General features: G+C 42.7%; 1 protein-coding gene across 1 annotated transcript; it reads right to left on the bottom strand.

The window, feature by feature from the left end:
- On the bottom strand, positions 1 to 26,982 carry CCDC13 (coiled-coil domain containing 13). Its single transcript, XM_018909124.3, has 15 exons — positions 26,834 to 26,982; positions 24,003 to 24,223; positions 20,112 to 20,260; positions 17,955 to 18,097; positions 15,579 to 15,668; positions 15,252 to 15,368; positions 14,336 to 14,440; positions 13,018 to 13,182; positions 12,301 to 12,477; positions 10,693 to 10,887; positions 9,801 to 9,877; positions 6,625 to 6,753; positions 4,212 to 4,366; positions 588 to 687; positions 1 to 396 (listed from the first exon to the last, which is right to left on the bottom strand). Exons 2-15 carry the CDS (start codon positions 24,215 to 24,217, stop codon positions 315 to 317), a joined length of 1,899 nt encoding a protein of 632 aa, XP_018764669.3. The 5' UTR covers positions 24,218 to 24,223; positions 26,834 to 26,982; the 3' UTR covers positions 1 to 314.
- Positions 26,983 to 27,998: the final 1,016 nt, after the last annotated feature.

The following is a 27,998-nucleotide window of genomic DNA, read 5'->3' as shown; positions in this document are numbered from 1 at the left end:
TGTCCCAAATCCCCCTGCAGAATTGCAGCTTCCCAAACAACACCCACCAGCCCTGCTTGCCAAGCCTCAGAGACAGAAAGTGCTGACACATAAAACCTTCACTTTTTGTATTTCATCTCTGCTTCTCATGCTCTCCTGCAAATGCTGAAGAAGTGACACAATCTGAGGCTGCAGAATGACACTGCTGCCTGGGCTCTGTCCCTGCTCTGCAGCCCAAAGGACTGGCAATATCTGGATTAACTCTTCTCTGGTGTATGGTGCTGAACAGCCTCTGCAAACCTATCCCTCACTTCCTCCACTGTGCCTTGGTGCAGTTAAAAATCATCCCCTTTGGCTGTCACAGTGTCCTTCAGAGCAGCCTTCAGACTTGTGTTCTCATCCACCTGGAAGCCAAGCCTGCAAGGAAACAAAAGGAAAAAACCTCCCTGTGAGCTGGAGAGCTTCCAAGCAAATTGAGAACAGTCACCTCTGTTCTGGGGAAGGAACACTGAAACCCAGAGCCCTGAGAAAGAGCAGACTGAGCACTGGCTCCTCCTCTCCCTGAGGCAGGACAGAGAAATCCCAGCATGGAGAAAGGGAGAACATACCTCCTGCTCAGCTCCTCCACCTGAGACTCCAGGGGCAGCTCAGACAGGGATGAAGAGAGCTCCTCTCTGTCACTCTCATGCAAGGGGAGGCTGGGCTGGGCTGTAGATTCAACCACAGAATGGAGTTTAGTGAAACAGCAAATCAGTTTTGGCAGCATGCTGAGTCAGTGTCAAAAAACACTGAATTTGTTCTCTCAAATAATGTACTTAACCTCTTAAACAAATATTTAATCTCCTAAATTCTATGTTACATCCATAACATATCATAAATATATAACAGAATTATTTTAATTCCTTCCAGCAAAATGAAAACAGGATGAATTTACATTTCAGGGCTAAATACGTGCCTACATATGGAGGGAGAAAAACAATGAATTCCAAATATTGAAGTGACCAAAACAAGAGGTTACAAACAGCTGAAAAGGATTGATTTGATGTTAATCTTGTAATTGTGTTTCAGATTATGACAGCTGTAGCTTCCTGAATGTCTGGGACAAAGTTTGCCCGTGGCACCCATTGAAACAACTTTTGTAAAGCACTTTGATCCTCAGCATAAACAAAATGTAGGTTAAATGTACTTCAAGATGTACTTCAAACCAAGGTTCTACCTTAAGAATGCTTTACTAAATAAAAGTCTACCTAAAACATGCAGCTCTGGCCATCCCCCAAAAAAAAAAAAATCAGAATTTTTTTCAGGGTGATAGAGAAAATGTAATTCAAATTTACAGCTGGGACTGGAGAAGCAAAACCTGTGACCAGTGAATCCCTGCAGAGGAAGGAGGAGCAGAGAAGTGTGCAGGGAGCTCAGGAAGGGAGCACAGCTATTGCAGAGGATGCTGAACTCATCCCAGCCCTGAGGGACTGCAGGGTGATCTCTGATGTCCACGGAAGGCTGAATCATTTTAGCCAATGTCAATGAATGGCTTTCTCTAAAATAATCAATAGCCAGCACTACCTGCTGGAGCCAGGTGACAGGAGGGAAGGATCTGTGTGGTTCAGCACCAAATAAATGATAAAAATCAAGAAAACAGCTAAATGAAGAGAACAAGAGGCTGGAGCTGGCTGCAGTCCTTACAACTGGGAATCCAGCACCGGGACAGGGAACAGCCAGGCTGGAATCTGTGCTGTGCTCCTACTGAGCACTGCAATTGCTGGTTTGTGCTTGTGTTGTCACATTGGCACATTTGTGTAACCCTTTTCCCTATTCATATCCCTTATAACATCAAATATCTTCAAATTTGGTATTAAAACACTAAATGCTCCTTGTGTGGAATTATCTGAAAGTACCTGGTTGGAGAGTACTGAACTCTGACAAAAAAAAATGAGAAGAAAAGGCTGCATTGTACAGCTAAAAAATGCTTTTGATCTTGAGGCTGTGCTTTACAGGGCTGAGAAAAACCTGCTGTTACTTACCTAGCCCTCCTCTGGGATTATTCTTTGATAATTTGGAATTTGGATAAAACAGGAAAAAAAGCACAGAAAATGAAAAGCCTGAATGATTTTAAAACACAACTGGCTTGTTTGCAGCTCCTTAGCATCATTATCTTCTTCCCTTGAATTGAAGGGAGCAGAAACATTAGACTAGCAATTAGATCAGCTCTCTGCAATTTTTTACTTTCAGAAAGAAAGGAAAATATTATATTAATTAGCAGGTTCTCTAGTCTCTATTTTGTATTCAAGCTTTTAATTTTTTCTTTCTTCCTCAACCACTGGCATGAAAGCATTGAGGTAACCTCCATGCTCTGCTGAAGAGGTGTACTACAGACTTGTAGAGTTGGTTCTTGTACAAACTCCAGTTCTGACACATCACAAAGCTCTCATCAAAGCAGGGGAGTGGAATAGATTGTTACCTACTCATCTCATGGATTTAGAGAGGATTTCTCCTTATTAGCTTTACAGCCAATCCTTTTCTACTTTTGCTTTTAGTCCTTAAGCAAGCAGATTAATGAACTCACTATTTAGTGAGAAGGGATCAGTCACTGGTGAAAACAGCTTCCTCCTCTGGCTATGAAATGCAGCCAGCAGAGGGGAGTCACTAAAACTTTATACAGCACAACAAAACTTGACCAAGAAGCCTCAGGACCTGGAGAGTTTGTCTCTCCTGGAGCTTTCCAGGGGAAGATTTGATAACAGAACACATCAACACTTCACCAGGTTGTGTAAAAGTCAGAGCACTCAGAAAGAAATTCACTTAAATTCTGCACAAAACTGCACCAAAATGCTCCCAACACTTCTGGGATGTAAGTTTTTCTGCTCTCAGCTAATACAGGTGAGACAAGAATCAGTTCTCATAAAAAACCACATGAGAATGAGTCAGTGTGGGCTGGAGCCCCTTCCAAGGACACAGCAATCCTGCTCTAAGGAACAAATCCATGTTTTACAGAGAGAAGCAGGTCTGAAGCACCCACTCAGTCCCCATTCAGTATAAAGGTTCCTCTGAAGGGCTCATCCAAGGTTTCTGATGAGCCCTGTGGTCCTTCTGGTCACCCTAACTCAGCCTGACACCACCCCAACATTTACCAAATTGAAATTCCCCTCCCTGCTGTTCATCTTCTGGCATTTGAAGTCTTTTCACTTTATGAAAATACACATAAAAAGGGAAACCACTGGAAAATTTTCCTTAAGAATATGTGCCATTTTATTGGTTTAGACACTTTACAGAATCAGAGTCCTTAAGCAATAAAAGGATCTGATCAGGGAAATAAAAATTTAACATCCACCATGAATTCTTCTTCTTTAACTACGCCAGGGAGGCTTTCATATTTATAGCAGGAGATTATCACGTTCATGGGATAATAAATTACACCAGATCTAATTACTTCATCACCAGCAATAGTTTTTCATAGACACTGACAGGCCTTAAATTGGGAAATGTCCTTTAATTCTGCTCTTAACCTTCAGCTGAATCCCTCAGGCATGAATGCAAAGGGAGCTCTGGGCCTGGGGGCAGCACAAAGCAGGGAAAAGCTTTTTTTCCTGGAATTATCCCATGGAAACACACTGCAAAAATCCTGGCCCCCCTCAGACCTGTGGGAAAACCCTCTTCAGTGAAGAAGGGCCAGGATTTTGCCTCCTGCCTTGCTGCTGGCTCTGAGCAGGTCCCATCAGCATGTGCAAGGTCAAGCACTGGGCTGGGTTTGGCAGGTGGAGCCTGAATGTTGCTGTCTATAAAGGCCAGAGGTGAAACAGGGGACATGGCTGTGGCTGAGTGTGGCAGTCATATTTTCTGGAAAAATCCCTTTGCCCATGATTCTTCGCCTGGGAAGCTGAGGAGCCTCAGAGAAAAAGGAAAACAATAGTTATCTTATTTGCTTCTTCTGTGTTTTCTGCTTTGGAATGTGGTTGGAGATTGTTCCATTGGTTTCATGTGAATTGTTTTGACTTAATGACCACTCAGGGCCAAGCTGTGTCAGGACTCTGGAGAGAGTCAGGAGTTTTCATTATTATCTTTTCAGCCTTCTGTCTGTATCCTTTCTGTATTCTTTAGTATAGTTTTAGCATTCTTTAATATAATATAGTATCATAAAATAATAAATTAGCCTTCTGAGAACATGGAGTCAGATCCATCATTCCTTCCTTCCATGGCACACCCCACAAATACAATATCTGAGGGTTCCCCTTCACCTTTTCTGCTCCTCAGGGCAGGCTCCTGGGCAGTTGTGCTGCTCCCTGGATCTACCTGCAGCTTTTCAAGCTCCTGTTCCAAGCTGTCACTCTCCCACTGCTCCTCCTGGAGCTTCTTCTCAGTTTCCAAGACTTTGTCGCTGCTTTCCTCCACCCTGACAGGCAAAAAAAAAAAAAGAATTAAAAAAAGAGTTCAGCTCATTTGTGTCATGTCTATGTCAAATCTGTCTTAGTACTGAATCCTGCTTCTTCCTGCAGAGCTCTCAACAGAAGGGAAAGAACTTTCCATGCATCCAAAGGCAGAAATCCCAGTGAAATTGTATCAGGTGACATCTTCTAAATATGCAAAAGAGAATTAACTAATGAGTACAGTTGGAAACAATGGGTTTGTTTGCTCAGATCCCTAATTCTGGGTCCCTCTGTGAATTCACCCCTCAGATGAGCAGGGAAGCTGCAGATTGCTGAGGAGAGATCTTTTATAACAGGAATAATAAACTGAATTTTTTAGCCACTCTGGGAAAGCTTGGAAGGCAAATAGTTTATAAAAAAACAGTTTAACATTTGCGTCAGTTATCTGAGAGGAAGAAAAGAAACTTCTGCTTTTAATAAACTTGGCAATTAGACATGACCATGGATGGGAGAGGGTGGAAAAGGAACTGGTGGTTACATCACAAAAAAGCAAATTGCCTCTCTCCATCCCGAATGATATCTCAGAAAATTAACTGCAAAAATCTGATGTGCACCCAGAGATGCTGCCAGTGGGGCAGTGACTGACACCAAGTGGTTCCAAGGAGTTTAAAGCTAAAAAGAAGCACAGATTGACTCACTGGATTGCACTGAAAAAGAGCATTTCCCTCCTGACCCCATGGGTGGAAGCTGGGTACTCTCTGAATCAAGAGACTTGATTAGTTTATTTCCCTCCTAACTGGCATAACTAAAAAAAAATTATTACAACTCTAATAAAATTATATCACTGGTTTAAAAATGTAGCTGCAGGCAAGACTCGACCTCCTGTGGCAGTGAATTCCCAGGCTGGTGATGTGCTCTGAGACATTTTATTCCTCTCAGTGGTTCTGCATTCACTAAATTTTCATTTGACCCTGGTGTTCCTCTGGCATCCACTTTACACAAAAACTGGAGGAAAAATGGCAAGATCTGTGGGATTTTTAATGGAATCATCTGCCAATAGGAATAATTCAAACTAAAATGCTGTAGAAAAATCCCACTTATAACAATTCCCAGGGCTCTTCTCTTGATTTAAGCATTATCTGTGTTAGCTGAACTTTGTTACACTCCAGCAGTGGAGGGAAGAGGAGGAAAACCTGATTTTTAAAAATATATTCACATTGAAATCTGCTGGTGCTATATTACCCTGAGGTCTTCCAAGAGTTATTGCACACAGTCTCACAAAATTTATGTTACCTGCTTGATAAATGTGTGATAACTGTGGGGCTGCTGAATCATCAGTTTATGGCACATTTTACAAGCAACTGTGCATTTCATTGACTCTGTTTTTCATTATCCCATATTGGTGGTGGCCACACTTCAGTTACCACTCACAGCCCCATGCTCATCTGACTGCACAGCTCTATTAAAGTCACTGGGCTTACAAACATGAAAAAGATTTTTCCCAGCATGTATTTCCAGAATTTGGCTTTAAAAGCACCTTTTCCACAGTTCTAGAAGAAAAAAATCTATTTTTTTTCTGACTGTGATTATGCAGGACAAAAGTGATACAAGTGAGAATGATAACTGTGGTAAATTAAAGCAAGTAAGCAAACAGTGCTTATTGTATTGATAAGCACACAGACAGGAATATACTTCCAATATTAGAATGCAGGTTTGAGAATCAAAGAACACATACTGAGAAAAAAAACAGTAGCTGAAAGGCATCAAAAAAAATTGCTTTCCCTTCTCTCCTAAAACATGGTTGGCTTTTAACATCATCTTACATTGAACTGAATCAGGGAAAATAAAATTTAAAAAAAGAAAATCACTGCTATGCCTCTGTTAAAACAGAATAAATTAATTTAGAAAAGGATACAATGGAACTTAAAAAAATGTGAAAAGCTTTGGAAGAGAATATTATAACAATAATTACAGTATTTACTACTGATGAATAATATTGCTGCCTCAATAAAGCCATGCATATACAAATACAGCAATTCTGGTTTTATCTAGGTGCAGCAAGCTGGAAGATGGCTCCATTTTTTTTCTGCCCTTTGTTCTAAAAGAATAATAAAAAGAATGAATCATCAGCCAGGCAGGGAAATTGAGCAGAAAAAACCTGAAAAGCCCCTATTTAAGGCAAGGATGGCAGCGTGTGATGTACTGTAGTGCACGTCCCAGACTCTGCAGTGCTCCCTGGTCCCAGCAGCCCACAGAGGATGCTGCTGGCATGATGAGGCTGTACCTTTTCTGCAGCACAGCCACCAGCTCCAGGAGCTTTTCCTTCTTCTCTTCAGCAGCCTGGCACAGAGTTATCTGTGTTATGAGCTCTCCCAGCAGCACTTTCCAGCTCAAGCTGTGTGTGCCAGCAGACCTGAGGAAAGCACAAGCACAGAGAGTTTGGTTCCCACTTCTGGAATGAAAGGAATGAAACAAAGGCAGGATTTGAGCACTATCTCCAGTACACTTGACTGAAGGTGAAGGCAGAATGCAGAGCTCAGCTCACTACCTCCCCCCAGCACCCATCTCTAGACTGCAATAAATGGAACAGAAATATTTGGCTATAAAGTCACAAGGAATGTCATTAAAAAGCTGCTTCCAGGATGTTCCCCCTCCCCATCACCCCTGAAAACAAACTTCCACCTCTGATCAATTCATTATCCCTGACTCTCCTCCCACTGCTACTGCCAAAGTAAAAGGAGATTCCATCTCCCAAGTGCTACACTAAACTATTAAATGCCCTGCTATTGATTTTCTCCCTCTGAAAGGCTTCAGGCAGCACGTGCACAATGGCTGTTCTTGTGTCCAAAATGTGCTGAAAGGAAGGGGCAGTTTTCCCATGCATCCCATTATTATGCAGTTCATTACTTCTCTGACCTCTCTGCTTTCAGGAAGACCTTCTTAAGACCAAAAAAAAAAAAAAAAAGCAGGAGAAATCTTGGTGGTTGAGAGTAAAAATGGAAAAAATTGGTGTCAAACAAGCAGTCAATTAGAGAATTAAAAGAGAAATCAGATGTTAAAGCTCTTAGACAGCTTCAGGTAGGAGGGATGGTGCAAGAAGCTTTCATTACAGAAACAAGGCAGGTAAGACAAGGATTTCCAGCAGCTTGCAGAGCATGGCAGAGCACCTCCCTTGCTGATAATGAAGTTGATATACCCACCTTCCAGGTGGGATGAGGAAGAAAGGCTCTGAGGCTGCTGACTCCACGAGCACATGGCCCATCGCGGACACTGTGCTGGGGGGAGGAAAGTGGGGTTAGGGCTTCACACAGGGCAGTCTTCCCAGAATTCCAGTCCTTCTCCAAAGTCTGTGTTTTGTGGGGAAGAGCTCCCTCACCTCACACCTTCACCCAGCACTGGCACAGGCAATCCCAGCTCTGTGCAGTTTGATGGTGTTTGCATGTCACAGATTTTCCTAACAAAGCGACCCCTGCTCTGCAACAGAGGGCACAACTTGGATTTCCCAATGCCCTTTAAAATATATATTTCACACAGCTTTATATATTTCACACAGCTTGATGAAATCTGCTTTGAGAAAACCCTCAGGAAGATCAGTCAGGTTCACTGTTGTAAGAGGAGGAGCCAGCTGATAACACTGGAGTATCACCGCCAGCCTGGATGAGTTTTGTGTATAATGACGTGTTGTTTGGGACATCCCATTTAGGTGTGTGTGTGTTTGGGACATCCCATTTAGGTGTGTGTGTGTTTGGGACATCCCATTTAGGTGTGTGCCTGCTTGGGACACCCCATTTGGGTGTGTGTGTGTGTGTTTGGGACATGCCATTTAGGTGTGTGTGTGTGTCTGGGACATCCCATTTAGGTGTGTGCCTGCTTGGGACACCCCATTTCAGGAGGTATTTGTTTGGGACACCCCATTTCAGGAGGTGTTCATTTCCTCAACACAAATTCAGCTGCCCAAAGCCAAGTCCCTGCAGACTTACCCCACATTTCCTTACTTTAGCTGTAGCTAACAAGAGGATAAAGCCTTAGAATTGTGCAAGTGACAGATGTGCCTTCTGGGCTAGGAGTGGTTAATCCTAAAATCAAGGTTCAAACTGACAGCCTTGGCCCAGTCTAAAAATGCAGATTTTTACTCTGCCATCTCCAAAAGGTTTAGCATCTATTTTTAGAGTTTTTCATTTCACCTTTTCTGATAGGAAAAGATGATTCACTACAGCCAAACAGAATTGAGAGTTCATCAGCATATTAAAGTTAATGGAAGGAATGAGCCTTGGTGACCAAGTTATTAACAGCTCTCAGAGTTTTTCAGGATCATTCATTGCCCACCTGACACGTCAGCTCTTTCCACGAGCCCTTGGCCCTGTACACAAGCAATAATTTATGCATTGCACTTAGTGGTTTCCACAAAGCCATTACCCAGCTTTGGTTCCTGCTTACCATCAGCAGACATGTGAGGTAAAAGAAAAGGGGATAAAATATAGATTTGCTCCAGGAGAGCACAACTTCTGCAGAGTTAGAAGGGGGAGAATTAAAACAGTCAGAAGGGTACAGAAGCTTTCAAATTAAGGATGTTTCAACTCCAACTCAAAACTCAGAATTCTTCTTAAATTTTATAGTAATGCTCTACTTAGGGATACTCAGCTGATTTTAAAGCCAAATTAGGTATCTAAAGTAATGAGGTAGGAAATGACACAGAAGAGATCAGCTGTAACTTTATCTTGATGAAAAATTTTCCCCATCCCCATCAGACCAGTCTCAAATCCTCACTATCAATTAGACCATGAACTCTTTAGCAACAAACTCAGCAGCAATTTAACAGGAAAGGATATAACTTGCTGTGGTACCATGGTCTCTTTACACAGCCAGAGTGACCCAGAGTCACATCAGTGTAAACACAAATCAGATTTATTGCTGCACTAAGATTAGTGTAATTTACACAGTCCTCAGCGAGGCTTTAAAGAGGGTGTTTGGTAAGAACAAATGTGGTGTATTTTCAACCACATTTTCAAATGTGGTGTATTTATATTTCTGCATGTAAATCCTACTCAAAGAGCATTTATTGATTTAAATAATGCACCAGTGATTTAGTGCTTACCTAAAATGGCACTTTGCCTTCATTCCCCACCCTGCTCACAGAATTCTCGTTAGAAAGTCCCGTGTCTCATAAGGGAAAAGACTCCCAGGCACTTAAGCTGACCACATAAACATTAGCTGAGCTGCAGGAGGAGAAATAGCTGTACCACCACCATGCCAAATCTAGTCATGTCTGCAAGTCTGCACATCCTGCTCAGTTCCAGGACAAAAGTCCAAGAGATAATGTGATTAGAGATTCCCATATATTGCAAACAGGCTGCCACAGCTGTTGGCACAAAGCACTTGTGGTTTGATGAAACTCCCTGGGAAAACCAAGCTCCTGGATTACTCAAACAACTTGAAATATTGACTTTCTGATCTTCTTACCAGGCAGATTTTGTCCTTCCAGCCTCAGGTGATCCTGAGTGCTCAGAGTGTGGTGGATGAGCAGCTCCTGACTTGTCCTGTGGATGGGCAGATTTCTTCTGTTAATGGTGGAGCATGTTATAAAAGCAATTACACAGTTCAGAGGAAAACAGCTGCACTGATGCCAAAGCAGCAGCTTTTGATTATTGCTACAAGCAAGCCAGAACTTTTGATTTGCAGGGCCTCCTCAGAAGCTTTGCTTTAATTCCCATCCGTTGCAGGATAAAAACAAAGCAGAAGTCAGTAAAAAGGGCAGTTTCATTTGAAATCAGAGTGCACTAATAACCCCCAGTGCAGCAGCAGCACTGCCAGCACAGCTGGTTTGTGTCCCTAACCCGGGTTTCATCCTGGGTTCAATGCTCCAGCCCCCATTCCTGAGGTATTTGGGAGATTCACAACCTCACCATAACCCCAGGAGGGTTTTGGATCAATGAGAATGAGAGCCTAAACACTCTTCACAAATCCTGACTGTGAGACAGCAGCAGCTGCTGATGTTGGTGTGACACATTTGGTTGCTTCCTCCTTCCAGCAGCCAAGGGTGCTGAGCACTGAGGGGTCCCCAGTGCAGCCCCAAGTCCTGCTGTCAGTCAGTGACAGTCCTGACATGGCCCATGTGTGGATGTGATTGGTATTTCTGTGTTTGCTGCTGCTGAAACTGCCTCAAGTTATGCACCAAGGAACTGAGGAGTTACAAAAGAGAATTCCTGCTTTATCACTCCATCAGGAAAGACTGTCAAGGAGGACAGGAATCACTGTCTGGAGGCAGCAGCCATCTCAGATAACAAGGGACAAGGAAGTGGAAGAGCAGATCTGAAGTGATTACCAAGTGTGCCCCTCTAATTAGTTTGCTTACCTGATGTGTGAGCTGCCCAATCTCCTCCTCTAGAGTTTTAACCTTTGTTTCTCTGTCAGCCACCAACTGCCTGAGCTCATCTATCAGGACACTTAGTTTCTGATTCTCAGGGTCCATCGTCTGCTCAGACTCCTTGTTCTCATCCTTCTTCTGGCTCAGGCCCTTCAAGATCTCCTGCATTTGCTTCTGCTGGCTCTGGTAAAATAGAAACAGGTGAGATCTTTATTTTGAACACAATGATTATTTTAAATCCCCCCAAGACAAATATCCATTTAGGAATGACAGGACAAGCCCCTGCCCTGCCAAGCCCATTCCTCGGTGGGAGCACACTGGTGTCACTGGTGCCACTTTGGCAATTTGATTTGTCATGTTGACCTAAGCAATAGTCAGATTCAATTTGCTGCCAGCTCTGTTGCTCAGTGTAGCAGAAAACAGAGCAAGAAAGGCTGGCCTTTGATAAAGAAGTGACTTTTTCCATAAAGTGAATGAAACTCAAGATTTCAATGTGCTTTTTGTGGAATTAGAACATGATCAGATCATGTGATAGTGATATTAAAAGCTGAGGCTACTGTGGGGTGACAGATACAAGGCCAGGCTGCTTCACCAGTAGTTTTGGAGGTTTTTTCCCACACTGACAAATCTAATACCTGTCAGGCAGTTTGTTCTGTCAGGCCAACAACCTGCAAGTAAAGTGCTTTTGTGATAGAAGGGATAAAAGAGATTAACCATCCCTTCCCAAATAAACTTGCATCTTTCTGTACTAATTTTAGTGGGAATACTCAGAAAAAGTGCCAAGTGTTCTTTGGCACTCCTAATCAGCTGGTCAGCACCCACAGTGCCTTGGTGGGAGAAGGGTGAATGGCAGCTGAGCAAAAACAAAGCAGAAGTGTCTACTCACAGCAGCAGGGAAATCTGAGTGGTTTGAAACTAGTGAGGAGTTGGATCAGGAAATCCAGAATAAACCCTGCTAGGAGGTGGCATATTCTCTAATAAATTTGCTATTTTAATTGAGGAAGGCTGTTTAAAGCCATGGCAGGACCATGACAGGAGCCATTTATTTCTTTCTCAGCATCTTTGAGCCTTTGTTAAAACTCCTGGTTTTGAAGAGGCCAAATCCTCTCAGCTCCTGCATGTGAGTGTGCACATGGTTTAGTGCTCATGGTTCAGCTTGTGTGTTGTGGGCTGTGTAACAAAAGAAATGGAAGTTTTGTTACAAACAAAAAAATTCCTACTGCAGGACTGCAGGCATTCTAAGGAAAAAAAAAAACCCAACAAAAATCTACCAGTGGAGCTGAAAGCAGAATAAAGAACACAGGCCTTGAGTCAGGACTGAAGCCCTTTTTCTACCTACTTCAATCCTTCTGCAAAATGTTTCTGCCAGTCCCTGCAGCTCAGGGCCACTTGGCTGTCACTGTCACACCTGGTGCTGTCTCACAGCCCTCACATGACCTGATCCAAAATGCAGGAGGATTTCAGCTGACAGGGAAACCTCTGGCTGTCACAGTTGGATCCATCAGGCTCCTGTACACCCTAAGGCTGTGTGTGCCATGAAAGGACATCATGCTTTATCACCCAGAGGAACAGGGCTGGGACCAACACAGACTGTACCAGCAAGGCATCTATGAGCTCATCATCGTGTTTCCCTTTCTCCAGCAAGGTTCCAATCTGTCCCTTCAGCATCTTCACTTCTCCACACAGCATTTGGTTCCTGGCTCTTGAGGCATCAAGTTTTTTTTTCAATTCCTCATGGCTTTTTTGGAGAGTGTTGTGTTGCTCAGAGAGTTTCTGCAGTGATGTAAAAGGAAATGAAAGTTATACCTTATCACCAAGTCCCAGGTGCTGTGGTGAGCAAAAAGAATCACACATTACCTGGAAGAATCTAAAAAATGGGACTGGAATACTGTTTTATTCCTAGGGAAGTAGAAATTATAAATGCTACTGGCTGCCTGCTTGGCAGCATCCAGAAAGGGTCTGTCTGCTCAGGAATCCAGGTGGTCTGGGTAGATTCTCCATTATTCTGGATTCTGACTCTCCATTATTCTGTTCAAATGGAGAAGCCCAGAGCCCCACAGATCCAGGAGGTGTGAGGGGATGTCTGTATTTGGGATGAAGAATGCACACCTGGCCAAGGGGTGAGAGGGCTGCTGAGGAGTTTGGGTACAGCTGTAGCAGGGCTTGCTGTGAAGAGGGGCAGAGCTTCCTCCAGCACACCAGGTGGGTTTGTGGAATGGTTTTAGGCAGGGTGTAACACACCCTGAAGGCAGGACAAGTTATTACACACTGCTCCACACCCAAACAGGACTCTGTCAGCTCACAGGATTCTACCTCCAAAGATTCCTTCTTTTCTTTTTCCAAGCTGCGAATCTTCAGCAAGTTCTTCTCCTGGACTGACAATTTCCTTGGATCAGGAAATGCCAGCAACCCCTCATCCATCTGCAGCAGTGAAGCTCTGATCTTTTGGTGATTCAGTTTATGCTCCAGCTCGTGAACCTATGGCACAATAAAGACAACTCAGCCAGAGCTTTACCAGGGGTACAGGGCAAAGAGGACACAGCCAAAGGCAGCTCAGATTATTTATTGATATTTTCATGGTTAACTAACACTAGAAGTGTCTGGTCTTTCAAACTGAAATTTAGCTGCTAATAAACATGCAGATTTTAGGGCATCTGTGCAGGATGGAGATCTGGGACACATGGGAGATCAGTGCCTTTGTGGAGCCACATTTGGAGGCCGGACAGGCACTCCAGAGCACTGGAATTGCTGCAGTGTGGATCCAAGGGAACTCAGCTTGTCAACTGCCCACTGCAGGCTGCTTTGATAGTGGAAGGAACTGGGCACTTCCACAGCTCAGTTCCTCTGCCCTGCCTTGGAGGAACCTGCCTCACTTTTGATCCAGTGACTGGATTGACAAGATCCCCACTGACTACAGAAGGGGCCTCAGGAGTCTGGATCAGAAAGAGAACAGTAGGAACAGTGGTCAGATGAACCTCAGGCAGGGATAAAAGGGGGAAATGGAATTTGCTCAAGGGAAATCACAGGTTAAAAATCTCAGTCAGAATGCAAAAAAAAAATCACAGTTTGATGGCATATAATTGAACAGCAGGAAAATAGGAAAATTACATCTCAAATTGCCTGAGAGAAGTTTTATTTAGATGTAGACAGAACTGCCTCCCTGCCTCCTGCTGACATTTCAGCTAAACTCTGCCCTTCAGAAGACTCAAGAGTTAAAGATTTTACTGAAGCTCCTGAGGGAACAACTTGAAAACCTGATCTGGCCTCAATTCTTCCCATCTGACTCCAAGCACTGAACAAAGGTGTCTAAGTCAGAGCACAGACACTGACAGGGCTCCTTCTGTTCTCAGTGGAGAGAGGCACCTTCAAAACACCCTGGGACTTGAACTAGGCTGCCACAGCTCTCCAAGGTCACTGAACTCCTTCCTTTGACACAGATGTGAAAGATTCCCAGCTGAAATACCAAAGCTTGCAGGGCTGCAGAGTCATTAACATGGTGTGCACACTTCAACCCAGAGATGCTAAGAATTAATGAAGAACTAACAGCACTTTTACCTTAAATTGAGGTGATATCTCTACTTAGAATTCCAGCTGAAATGTGTTGCAGCCACTGTGCAGGGCTGTAACTCACCTTGCTTTGGAGAAGGAGAATTTGCTGAGCTCGCCCACGCCAGCTGCTAGAATTGGTCAAGAGACTTTGGATGTTCACATCTTCCCCAACTTCTTTGGCTAAAATCTGGGAAAAGGGATTAACATCAACAATAAGGCTTAAAAGGATGTGTTGGGGAGAGGAAGGGAAGGAAAAGGAGCTCTCTCTAACAGGGAGCACAAGCAGTTTTCAATATACACAATTATTTTTGGTATGAGGAATATTTACCCATACCTAACCAGGAGCAGAGCAGAGATATTGTCTTCATACACACCAGGAATTGAACCAATCTCCCTTGCAAAATTCTGACACAGCTAAACTTAGTATGAAGAGCATTTAAATTATTTATAAAAAGGTCAGCAGAGTTCTATTTTTAGGACCATATTCTCTACTCTGATCTGCATTGCAGGTCTCCTACACAAAGTAGGGAAACCAAAGAGAATCAGAGCACATAATAACACTTAAATCCATCATGAATCAGAGAAAAAGCTTATTGTGGATGTCATTCCAACAAACTCTTTAAACACATGCTTTAGTTCAAGGAAGACCTTTAATCCCATTGATTCCCATGGCACTGGAGCCTACATTAAAAGTAAACAGATAATTAAATGTATGGGAAAGGAGGAATGAACCTGGATGTATGTCACAAAGAGTTCTGCTGATCTGGGACTTTAAAACTCAGAAGGATTTGTGTCCAATGGACAGTGGGAGGCAAAACATGACATCCCTGTGTCCAGGAGCACAATTTCAATTCCAGCCCCTACCCTTGTGTCTTCCTCACCTCCCTGCTCCACTGGAACAGCTCATGGGGGCCAACCAAAGGCCAAAAGCCTCCCAGTTTCCCAAGACTGAACCTCCTGCAGGGGTCCCAGCCCCAGACTGCTCCCTGCAGTGGTACCTTTTGGGTCAGCTTCAGTTCCTGTTTCAAATTCTGGAGCTGGTTTCGATATTCTGTCACTTTTACGTTGGCTGTGCTCAATTTTTCTTGTAGTGCTTTCACCTCTGGATTTTCAGCCTTGGAGGAAAGGAATGTACTTGGTGAGAACAGAACCCTCAGGGGAAAACTGAAGGGATTAATATCCATGGATCCATCAGGACCACTGAATTATTTTTTCCAGACCTGGTTTTTGGGGCATAGAGGGGGTAGAGGGGAATTTGGTCCCAAAACTTCTACAAAGGAGCTGAGTATCAGCTGCTGATTTCCTCATTTCAATACAATTCCTACCAAGTTTCCTTCCAGCTTTTTCAGAGCTGATTCCTTGATTCCTGCAGCATCACCACCAAGGGAATGGACTTTTTCTGCAGCTGCCTGTAGCTGGAAAAGAACCCCATTGTTAGTGTAGAATGGATGCATCCCTTCACAGAGTATTAATCAGCAAAAAAGTATAACTTGGATGTTTATGTACTCAAAAAGAAAATAATCTTATTTTCCCTTGTTTTTAACAGTGGTTTTTATCAGTAGGAAAGCTTTTTTTTTTTTCTGAAATGCTTCCCAAATAATCATGTTACATTTTACTGTGGAACAACTTCAGAAGATGTCTCTGACTTGAGGAGATGGGATCAAATTTCAAGTATGGAGACTTCTGAGGTATTTTATCACCAAAAGTATCTCAAATTAATGCTTATGTACATAAATCCAAATCCTGTCCAGCCCAGAATATTTCATAAAAAGCAAATAGTACTCAATAGAGAAATATAAAAGGAGAAATCTACCTGACACCCTAAAACTGAGATTTAATGGTGTTAAGGTTCTTTTTAGAACCTCCCTTTTTAGCTGGGAGCTCTAAAGCAGCATTTTTAAACTGCTTTAAATAACTTAATTTATTATTTAAGGATAAAAACTCAGTCTCCTCTTGCTTGCCACAGCAAAGGAAAACAGACACACAACCCCTCCTGCTCTGAATCATGCCCTATGTTGCTGTTGCAAAGATTTCTAAATGGATGAGAGTGCAGGAATTTGGGGCTGGAAAGGCCAGGAAATGTTACTTTAAAAGTTTGGGACTTCATTCTTCGAGGTGGGTGGAAAATCTTGATTATTTGCCTGAATTAAAGAAGGCTCTGAGGAAGAGCTCCTTCATTAAAGGGACATCTGGGGAAAAACTCACTCAGGGCCAGCTCTAATTTGACCCTTTTTCATGGGTTAGGGTCAGTCTTTCTATCCAGTTCATAAAGTTTTGGATGAACTGATAATGAGGATTTTCAGCTGGAGCTGGCAGCTGCTGGCTCCAGTTCTGAGGAAATTTTCTGCAAACATCCCTTTGCTTTCATGGCCCACCCTTTGCCAAGTGATTGTTCAGTGGCCACACCTTCCATTCTGTTTAGTGGAAAATAATCATGGTAAAATACTTCTGATTTACAGATTTTTCAGTTTTCATGCAAGGAAAGAGCTAAAAATAGGTAAAATAACAGTGTTTTCTACCTATCACTCTACATTTTTGATAGATACCTCCTAGTGTCAAACCCTGCTTTCATTTCACATGTAATTTCCATCTTCAACTTCTTCCTGAAATGTTTGTGCTCCTTTCTTTTTGGGCCAAAATCTGAGAATATTTAATGTTTCTGTTTGAATAATGGTCATTCCACTTCTGCAGTAGGGGAGTGGAACCAAGTTGATTTTTCCTTAAATTATTCATGAATTGCTCCACTACTTGTGTGATTTTGTAGGTCCCAAACTACACCTGATACTTATTTGCCAACCTGCCAACTGTTTGACAAGACCCCTGTGACCAGAACACTGTGGATTTATGCAAGAGTTTTGCAAAATTTAATTTAATCTATGACTTCTTGATCTTTCAGGTAGCTGGGATGCAATTCAGGTAGATGCATGACTCATGATAAGTGATGGTGAAAGACTGAGTCAAAATGCAGCTGGCAGCATTATTGATTCATTTAACTGATGTTTTCTAAGAAAGCAAAGTTCAGAAAAAAAATAAAAATAATAATAAAAAAAATCACCAATACTGTGTAAGGAAGAGGAGCAGTAGCCAAAGGACAAAGCAAATATTGACATCAGGACATCTCATTTCCAATTCAGCAGCCACCTGAGTAAAATTACTTCTGTGAAAGGTTGGAAAAAGTCACAGTAAAGTAGAAAATTTAATCTGTCTGAGTGAAGATTTGCTCTTATATTATATAGTTTGGTGTTGGCTCAGCTCTGTAAGTATTTATTCCAGAAAACAGCTTTCATTACAGGGATAACAAAAGCTTAGAAGAATAAAGAACTAATTAGTGACTGGTCTTAACGAGGTGGAAATGTAAGACAAAGGTGTGAAATTTGCTTCTCCTCACAATAAATAAATAATAAGAGAAATAGCACTGACAAACTGGTAGAAAAGTCTCTGAGCTTCTACAAATGATCACTCCTAATTGCTGTTTAATAAATCCTTGGCTCATTATAATTTGGGGATATTCTTTCCTGGTTCCTCCTGTCTGCAGAGGTGAAACAGCTGAGGGAACATCATGGACAGAAATGACCACACCCCAAAGCCAACCCAGATTTAAGAGCAAATTCAACATGGGAACACGAACTAAACTAATTTTCTATCCCAGAGGCTGGATTTCCATGTTTTATTATGCATAAGGAACAAGAAAAATGCCTCACTTCTCTCTCCAGCTCCTTGACTCTGTAATTCAGCTGCTTCACTCTGGCTCTCTCACTCTCAAACTCAGCAGTCACCTCCCGGTTCCTTTTGGCCAACTCAACTATTTTAGTGGCAGCCACGTCTCCAGCTAAACCAGACACCCCTGAAAGGACACATCAAAGCAGAGAGCACATCTCACAGGCAGGATCCAGAACAGAGCATGCTTTTGTTCTCTGTCACAATGAACTTGCATTGTCCCATCCCTTCCTCGCTGAGCTGTGCCAGGCACTCCAAAGAACAAGTGAGGGAAGAAATGTCAGAGGTGCCAGCTGGATGGGTTGGTCTTTGATTCAGCAGCACGCCACAGCCACATTTCACACTGTGGCAATGTTTATCTACATAAATCCAAATCCTGTCCAGCCCAGAATATTTCATAAAGAGCAAATAGTACTCAACAGAGAAATATAAAAGGAGAAATCTACCTGACACCCTAAAACTGAGATTTAATGGTGGTTGTAGGCACATTTTTACCTAGAGAGGGCAGTGGTGTTTCCTGCTCACTGGTGGGAAGGAAAGCTGGGAACAGGATTTTTTGGCATTATCACAGAAAAAGACAACACTCTGCTTTGCCTGGTTGTTTACTACAGGAGGAGCTGCTGGAACAGAGGTGTGAACGTTTCTAGACATCAGTCCTCAAAGGTCAGGCACAATATGACAGCTGGGTCCTGGACAAGATTCAGGAAATTTCATTGTGCCTATTTATAACTCCCTAGGGATTGCACAGGGAGCTTCACTGGATGACTCTTTTAATTGCTCTTTTAATTAGCCACGTCACTGGCTCCCTCATCAGGGAGGGTTTGATTAGTGCCACAAACAAAGCAAACCCCAGCCAGGCCTGGCTGTTGTGTCACCTGGTTAACACCACACAGGTGAAGCAAAGCTCTTGTACAAGTGCAGAATCAATGTCATGGCAAACAATGTCCACAGAAACTTCCAGCTCAGCAAGGAACATGAGCCTAAAACAACAAACCCTTGGTGGGGGTGTGAAGACTGAACTTGGCTGCTGTCATTGCTCTTAACTCTTTCATCCTCCTTCAGAGCTTTGCAGAAATCACTTTTTTCTGATATTCACGGACTGGGGTGGGATGAGAGGTGAGAGATCACTCCCAGGTGAATGCTGAGTCCCATGCAGCCCCAGAGACATTTATGGGGCCACACAGAATACAGCTGGGAACAGAATTTGTTCCTATGCCACTGTTTAAAAAGAAGATAACATTGTTTTAAAAGAATTTATTTTAAAAGCATTTAAAATGCTTTTTTTAAAAGCACTTTAAAGCAATTCATTATTTTCAAAAGCACTGTTCTCACTCCTTTGTGTGATTTGTGTTACCCCTCCCACCTAGGAGCTACTTTTACCTCAGTTTTCAGGATAAATAATGGCTGCTGAGAATCACAGTAAATACTAAATTAACCAAAGCCAGGTTGCTTCTTCCATGTTAAATATCTGGTCTTCAAATGCACTGCACACACTCACCCAAGGCTTTTCATTCCTAAGCAATGTGGGAATTGCCACAATGCAGAGGGGGAAAACAGAGGCAAGGGCTTGGCATCAGCCAGAGAAGCTGCAACAGCACCTCTGGCTCCTGGTCCTGACCAGGAAGAGATTATCACCTCTCCTAAACACAAACTACAGCTGCTTAATCAAGGATTGAAGTGGAATTTAATGTTTAGTTCTCTTGGTTGCTGGCTTCCCCCTTCTCCTCAAGCCTGGTCATCACTGCTGTCCTGACCAACAGTGGCACCCAGTGGAGGAGGTGCAGCCTGCACAGTTCACTTGTCAAAAAACACCAAAATCACTTTAGAAGCTGAATTTTGCATTCATCCAGCATCCTGCCTGTGCCCTGTTCAGGCAGAAAAAAAAGGAGCTTGAGTAAGAAATTTAACCCTACAGAGCAGAGAAAGCTGCAGCACAGCTCTTTGACACTAACAGCAAGTATCCCAAAATAATATTTTTATGGAACATCATTATTTTTGTGCCACTAATAGCAAGCTAACAGTTTTATGAGGAACAGAAATCACTGTGTACCCTAACAGAGCACTATTCTTTTCAGGGGTACTTTTTGGTCATCAGCATCAAGCACACCAACATGAGCAGAACACAGAGTTGCTGTGTTTACCTGACAGAGCCAACCTCTCCTCCCGGACTCTTTTCTGGAGCTCCTTTATTTCAAAATCTTTCTCTGCCATCAGTCTGTAGAGCCTGCAGTTCTCATCCCGGAGCTCTCGGAGCTGATCCTGCAGCTGCTCATTCTCAGTCTCAAGGAAACTGGGAAAAAAAATTAACTATAATGGCAAATAATGCACAAATAAGTGCTCCTAAAAATAAAATAATGAAATAACTGCATGATAGATGGGCTGAGATTATCAGGAGTGAGTTTACTGAATTAGGCAGAATGTCCTAAACCTCAGATAAAGCACAAGCTGATTATCTGATCTATTCAGATAACATCTTCTAAAAAAAAAAATTAAAAATTGCACTTTCTTGAGCTGTCTGGGGTAAAACACCACAGAACAGGTGTAATGAGGTTACCAAATAGTGTCATCTCAGTGTTACTTACCTGCTTCTTCAGAGGAAATCAGACAGCATTCAGCATGTGGGACATTCAGGCTTTCTTTTCTATACTTGACAAAGCCAAGAGAAGCCAACAGAGCATTGACTATAAAGCTGCCCCTGGGATCCTTTAAAAATCAATATTTTAGAGCAATCCATAAAAGACCAATTTCCCATGTCCTCAGCTGATTCTCCTGGAACCCTGTGAGCACCAGTTTGTATTGTTAATGGTGCCTCTTGGAATTCATTTAGAAACAGAGAATACCAAAAAAAGCCCTCTGAATGGAAAGAAACAGCCCTGCTTCTCCTGTTCTTCAGGCAACACTGAAAGGTTTCATCTCTCTAAGACATCCAGAGAATTAAAAACTTTAATCTCTTTATGGCCCTGATGTGATGGGTCCTTCAAATATAAAATCCAGGAGCTGTGGCCTCAGGGGCTCCATTCAATTGTGGGATTTCAGAATTATCTGAGCTCCCTGACACGGGGTCCTTGAGAAAACCTGGGATTTAATACAATTACCCACTCACAGGTGACATTTGGGCTGCCCACCTGACCCCAGCTGCTGCTGGTGGAAGATGCAGGTCTCCAGTGTCCTGGGATTCCCATGTGGAAGTTCCTGATAACCTACAGCATCTCAGTTATCCAGACCCTAAATTAGCTGGATGAATTGATTCCTAGATTCTTGTTTAATCCTAAATATTTACACTTTGGAGATGTGATTTGGATAAAGCCCAGTTGTTACAGTAGGTACATGTAGACGCAACCAAGCCAGATGTCTCAAAACCATCTCAATTATTTTATTCCAAAGTTTTAGCAAGGTCTTAGCACCCACTGGACCTCTTAAATGCACCCTCCATCTGCCCATGGCAGAAAAATGACCCCTTAAGGCACTGCCATAAACAACACAGCTAGTTTAGCAGAGGATTCACAATGCATAATTAAGAAATGCACTTGTGTTTCAAAGCTGCAAATCAAAGGGAGATCAAAGGCAGCTGTTCACAAAGGCGAAGAAAGCAAGGAGCAATGTGAGCAGAGAGGCAGAACTGAGTAATTCCCACATGAATCACTCAGAGGAGTGAGCAACAAAACTCAGATCCAATTAGAGACACCTGAACCAAAAGATTTTGAACAGTTGGGGGATTAACATGGAAAGAAAGGTTCTAAGCTCTTAACACACCTGAGCAGTGAAGTCTTCTGAGAGCTGGAGTCCAAGTCTCGAGGAAAAGAACTTAGAGGAGGAGAGAAATCCCAGCTGCACAGAGATGGAGCCTTCACCCCATCCCAGAGTGACTCTCCCTGTTACAGAGGCTACAGAAAATGAGCCAAAAGAAATGGGCTACAAGAGGTGCCCCTTTTCACTTTCCTTCAAGGAATCAAAGCCAGGAGGAACTTATGAGCAAGGCTCTGCCTGGAATTCAGGTGGTTCCCCAAATTGCATTCCTGTTCAGGCCAAAAGAAGTCATGAGTTAATTTAAGTTTTGTCAAATTGTGTCTTTCCCCACTCTTGTTATAGATTCTCCATGTGAGGGGGAGAGTCACTTAGATACATTCAAGTACACCAAACAGAGAAGGGAGGATAAAGTTACAGAGAGAACATCACAGAAAAGCAGAAATATCAGCTAAACACTTGTCTAAACAAGGCTGGGGAGTAGGATGGGAGGAAGGAAAAAATAATTTTTTCATTATTATTTATTCCTCTGAGCCTCCCAAGGCTCAGAGGAAGGGAGACTTCTGAGAGGAGAATGTTTTCTGATTGCTGCTATAAACAGTGACAAACTCAAATCACTGTCACTGCAGGCCATGTGGAGTCCTGTGATGCTGGAACAAACCTCTGATGTGTTGTCATGGGAATATTGCAGAGAACATCCCAGTGAATCCCTTCCAAAAACAAATCCTGCCTGGATTTGATCACTCACAACCACTCTGCTGAATGTACACAAGCAAAGGACAATCCAGATCTATCTGCCACACCTGCCATGTCAAACAGAGACTTTTGACAGTCAGTGACACAGCAACAGGGGTAAATAAAAAGTCTGGGATTACTCAAGCCTAAAGTATTGAATTCTAAACAGCAGAGAACTACTGGGCTTTCCTGTACTCTGCACACTGCCCAGGCTGTGCCATGGGAGCACCTAAATCCCTTTCCTCTGCCAAACATCTAACTATGGGAATCAGCCTCACAGGAATCTTTTAAAAATCAAATTTGCATCATAATCTTCTACAGATTATCAGAAAACGATGTTGAAGGGAAGAGGACAGCTGGTAGAGGTCAGATTGGGGGCTTAACTTGGCAAATCAGACAGCTCTGGTGAGGCACCAGTGCATGAAGTCATTTCTCCACCTGGATTCCCCACTGACACAGAGCAAAGCCCTGAACAGCTGATGTTGCAGTAAGGTTGAAAAATCAAAAAGAAAGGTTTCATAAAATCAAGCCTGCTCTGTTAAAATCAATCACTGGTCTGGTCAAAGCTAATACTTTGCAAGTTCCCATGTGAAAGCAATCCTGGTGAGCAGTTCATTTACATAACAATCTATTCCTGGGTGAAAAACAACTGGCACCTGTATAAACTGTTTTTACACAGTTAGAAAAATGAAAACTATCTCTCACTAACAACTTTTCCTGCACTACACTCCGAGGGTTTGAGTGACCAATCAATACAGAATAACAACTAGGTGCTAACCAATAAGTAATTGGCAAGTAAAATACTGACCAGCTGGAGTCCCACAGAAGGTCTGTAAAACTGAATAAAAAGGAGTTACGGGACTAAAGAAGGGGCTTTTTCCACCATGAAGAAATGGAGCCCGTGTGATTTATTCCCATAGGCAGCAGCGCTGACACCTTTGGGTGTGTCCAGCCCCAGACCTGCTTTAGTCAGGAGAAGTATTAATTGGGTCAGAGAGAAAGGCTGACTGTGTCCTGGGAGGAAGAGAAATTATCTGAGCTGGGGCTTTAAATCTCTGCTCCAGTACTCAGCTCAAAAGAAAACACAAGATTGAGGGAGATCCATACCAAAATGCCCAATATCCTGGTAATCTTGTGATCCAACAAATCAGGATATACTGCAAAGAAATCCCAGGGAAATCTTCTCCACTGCAAGCCTGTGCATTAGCTGCTTTGCCTGTGTCCATCTTTGGAAATTATTCGTGTAGAGAACCTATTAGTTTAAAGCTAGGCAGGAACTAACCAGCAGTTCAGAGGGTGCCAGTGACCCCAAAAGGCTGGATTGTGTCAGCTAGTACCTGGCTGCCCCTTCATTTGTAAAATACTGACATTAAAGAGCACAGCACAGTGCCCTGAGGATAATTATGGACAAGGAGAATCTGCTCAGGATAATGAAAGCCCAGTGTGTGAAGACAGAAAGTTTCCTGTCAGCTTAATAATACTGAGTTTCATGAGATCATAAGCAAAATACACTCCAGTGACTTCCTGAAGGAATGGTGCTGCCAGACCTTTACCTTTTGCTGGCATCTTCCTTTACAGGAGGTCCTTTTTGAAACAGGTTTAGATCACTCAGGGCTCTTACAGTCTCCTTTGTGCTGCCAGTGTTCTTCTGCCTGTCCTGCTTCTCCTTCTTGGCCTCCATCAAACTTTTCAGCCGCCTTTGCTGTTGCTCCTGATAAGCCTTAAACTGGCTTTTGAAATCTTCATTCACTTCTACCTCTGGCTCCATTGTTTACTGAAAGCATAAGGAGAGGAAAATAAGAAGTGACAGGGAGCAGAAATCAGCACTGTTCTGGAAAACATCCCCTTCTGGCAGCTGCTCTGCAGCTTTTCCTCACTGACCTTGCCCAGTCTCCCACCTCCTCCTCCTCCTCCTCTCCAGCCTTGCTTCAAGTGCCTTTTTCCATAAATGGCTTTTAAACAGCCCTTTGAAAAAAGCTGTTTGGTCTTTTTTACTCCAGAATTCAAAAAGCAACGTTTCCAAATGTTCCTAACCAGACCTGTTTAAATAAACATTTTAACAGAGTAGCAGGTTGGAGCCAAATTCCAGCCAATGTGGCAGCCAGGTCACACTGGAGTGTCTGGGACCATCCAGCCTCCCTGCCCACATCCAGGAAAGGTAAAAATCCCTCCCTTTTTGGGTTCATGAGAGAGAAAGAAAAATATTTTTTTCCTTATGCCCTCTTTGGGCAAGACAAAACCGTGGCTTACACCTTTCCTGCAAATTTCTAATCACTGAGTGATAATATTAAACAACTAAACAATTATATATTCATTATTAAGTATATTTTATTTAATATATTCATAATTAAGTATATTTAATTTTAACAATATATTGTGAATATCTATTTATATATCTATATCTATATCTATATCTATATCTATATCTATATATAAATATATTATATATATATTGTGAATATATATTTTTTTAAATAATAATATTGCTACCCAAGCATTTTCTTAGGATGACTAAAGACAGTTTTCTGATAAACTGCAACCCCTTTCTCCTTCTGTTTGACATTTTTGGTGGGCAAAAAACCCTATTGCACCTTTGGTCTAGGAAAACTAATACATAAATACCTCCAAAGGCACGCCCTGCACTGAGTAATTAACACGGGGCCTTTCCCACCCTGAGGGAAATCCAATTATCCTGATAATTGCAGCAAAAGGCAGTGTCCCTTTGTGTATTTTATGGGCAGAGAGTCACCTGAACAAGGTGCAAAGAGCAGAGTCTGCACAGCCCACAGGGCTCTGGGCATGAGGGATCAAAGAATTACTGAGTCAGTGAGGTTGGAAAATTAATTTCAATTGATTAAAGCCGATTCTGAGATTTGGAAAAAGCCTACAGAGATAAGGAGTCCATTTCATTTACTTAAGCAAACTGGATATTAAATTTAGACAGCTTTTCTGGTTTCAATAACCTTTGGGTTGATAATTAAATTTATAATTAGATTGGATCTCTTGATAGGTTTAGCTACTGACCTTAAAGATAGCAAAGATAAGCAAGAACATCTTCAAACAGTAGTTTCTGTTCTTAAAATATCCTAGAATTCTTAGCACAGTAACTACTTTAGGCTTCATGATTTTTCTCAGAATTTTCTTTACTTAGACTGCACTGCTGATTAATTTATTATTTCATAACTTCTGGAGTTATTTACTTATCCATAGGCCAGAAATGTGCATGGTACTCCAGGTGCAGCTCCAACCCCACAATGCTGTGATGGAAAAGCCCTCTCAGATCCTCCAGCCCAACCATTAACCCAGCTCTGCCACCAAACCTTGTCCCCAAGTGCCACATCCACGTGGGATTTGAGCCCTTCCAGGGATGAAGCGCTCCACACTGAAAGGTTTGTGAAAAATGCCAATCATTTGTTTTTAAAACTTTAAAAGTTTAATAGTAATAAGATGGTTATAAAAATAGTAATATAATTAGAGTAATAGCAATTTGGACAGTTTGGATTAGGACAATATGAGACAATAAAAACAAAGAGTTATGGACGGTCTGGGTACTTTTTCTGGGGCAACATAAGCCTGAAAAAGGACAGCCCTTAACAAAGGATTAACCCTTAAAAGCAACAGCCTGTTGCATATTCATACATCTCATACATGATGCATAAATTCCATCCAAACACAGGATTCTGTCTGGGCAGTGTCAGCTTCTTCTTCTTAAGCTTAACTGTGTTTTCATGGCTGAGCAAGGCAGGAAGAAGTTTGTTTATTTGATAATGGAGCAATAAATTCTCTTACTCTGAAAGATTTAGGTGTCCTGTGGCTGCTATCTCAATGTGAGTCCTTTCTTTAAAATATCTTACATAGCATAGTTTCAATTTGAACATTTTGTTATAACCTAAAACTATATTTAACACATTACTAAAAAAATTAATACAGCATCACTTTCTAACACAACACATATAATACTCATTTTAATATTTGCAAAAAGCCAATCATAAAATACGCATTTTTCACAAAGTTCAACACTTCCAGTGATGAAATATTCCCGAATATCTCCTCTACACCATCCTAGGCTCCAGCCAGGAGGGCTCCAAGGCGGGGTCACCCGGAGCAGGTGACACAGGAACTCACCCAGGTGGCTTTGGGATGTCCCCAGAGAGGGACACTCCACGCCCTCCCTGGCCAGACCTTTCCAGCGCTCTGCAGAAAGAATTTCTCGCCCATTTTGAGGCAGAATTTCTGGTGTTTACGTTTATATATTTTAATTTCAAACGTATAGCTGTAATTGTACCCCTGTGACCTGCCAGGACGTGCTAGGTCCCGGCAGCGCCGCGCTGTTCCCCCATGGCGGGAACTCCTGCCCGCGCTTCCCTCACCTCCCCCGGCCTACCCGAGCCGCGTTCCCGAGGGCAGCGGGAGGGTGGCACCGGGAGGGTGTCCCCGGCTGTCCCCGTTTCCTGCTGGGCACCGGCGGGACCGGAGATGCGGCCCCGGCTCCCGCTGCGGGCCCGATGCGGTGCCCATGGCAACAGGAGCGCGCGCGCGCGCCCTTCCCCTCAGCGCAGCCGCCATGATGGCTGCCCCTCACGCCGCGCTCCCTATCGCCATTCCCGCACCGATCCCGGCCCCTCGGCTCCTTCTCCCCGCTTCGCGGCGGTGGGAACAGGAAAAGGCACCAGCGCCCCATCCCATCTGTGTGGGAGCAGCCAAGGGCAGCAGGGTGATAGCAGGTGGGAGTCATGGAGAGCACCAGGCTGGGAATTCACTTTCTCTCCTCAGGGGATTTTTATTTTGCTCACGCCATCCTTCTGTTGGGGATGGGAGCCCCCCGCCAACAAATCCATAGGCGAACAATTATTACCTGCACTGCTCGCTTTTCTTCGTGTTTAATCCCCCCCTGTTGTGTACAGGTCACAGAGAGGTAGGTGCAGTTTGTACCTTGTATGGGTAACATCTGATACGGTCACCATGGAATGTCAGCTGACTGGAAAATATGTGCTTTTTTAGAAATTGGCTTTTATTTTCATGACTGCTGTTGTACAAGGAAGTACAAGGAGTTTGAGCATAAAATAACTCACAGACAAGGATTTTAATACCTCAAAGGTGATGGGGGGGCTTTCCAGATTTAAATGTTTAAAAATTTTCTGTGGGGAACAGTACTGCAGAAATCAGCTAGATTGTACACTTTTAAAGCATTAAACCACCAAATTAAAGTTCAGTTTTCACAATCTGTATTTTAAATGTTACATTTAGATGTTACTCAGAAGAACACCCTAAATAAAGTTACAAAATACCATAATCCAAGGGTCTGATATAGCAAAAATAGGGAGCCTGTGTCTTCGTTAACAATGAATAAATATAACATTTAAATAGCTGCGACATACTTATCTCTATGCTTTAAATAAAAAATATAGATGTTTATATAGCTCTCAATACTTTAGGAGTCATTAAGTGCTACAGGAAGCTTCTAAATTACAAAGTTGGAGGCAGAGGATAGAAAATGACAGCAAGACTTTCCTGACATTTCCTGACAGAAGCCAGTTCAGACATCATGG

The sequence above is a fragment of the Serinus canaria genome, chromosome 2, assembly GCF_022539315.1.
Source record: "Serinus canaria isolate serCan28SL12 chromosome 2, serCan2020, whole genome shotgun sequence".
Lineage (NCBI taxonomy): Eukaryota > Metazoa > Chordata > Aves > Passeriformes > Fringillidae > Serinus > Serinus canaria.
This window is presented reverse-complemented; position numbering and strand designations above follow the sequence as displayed.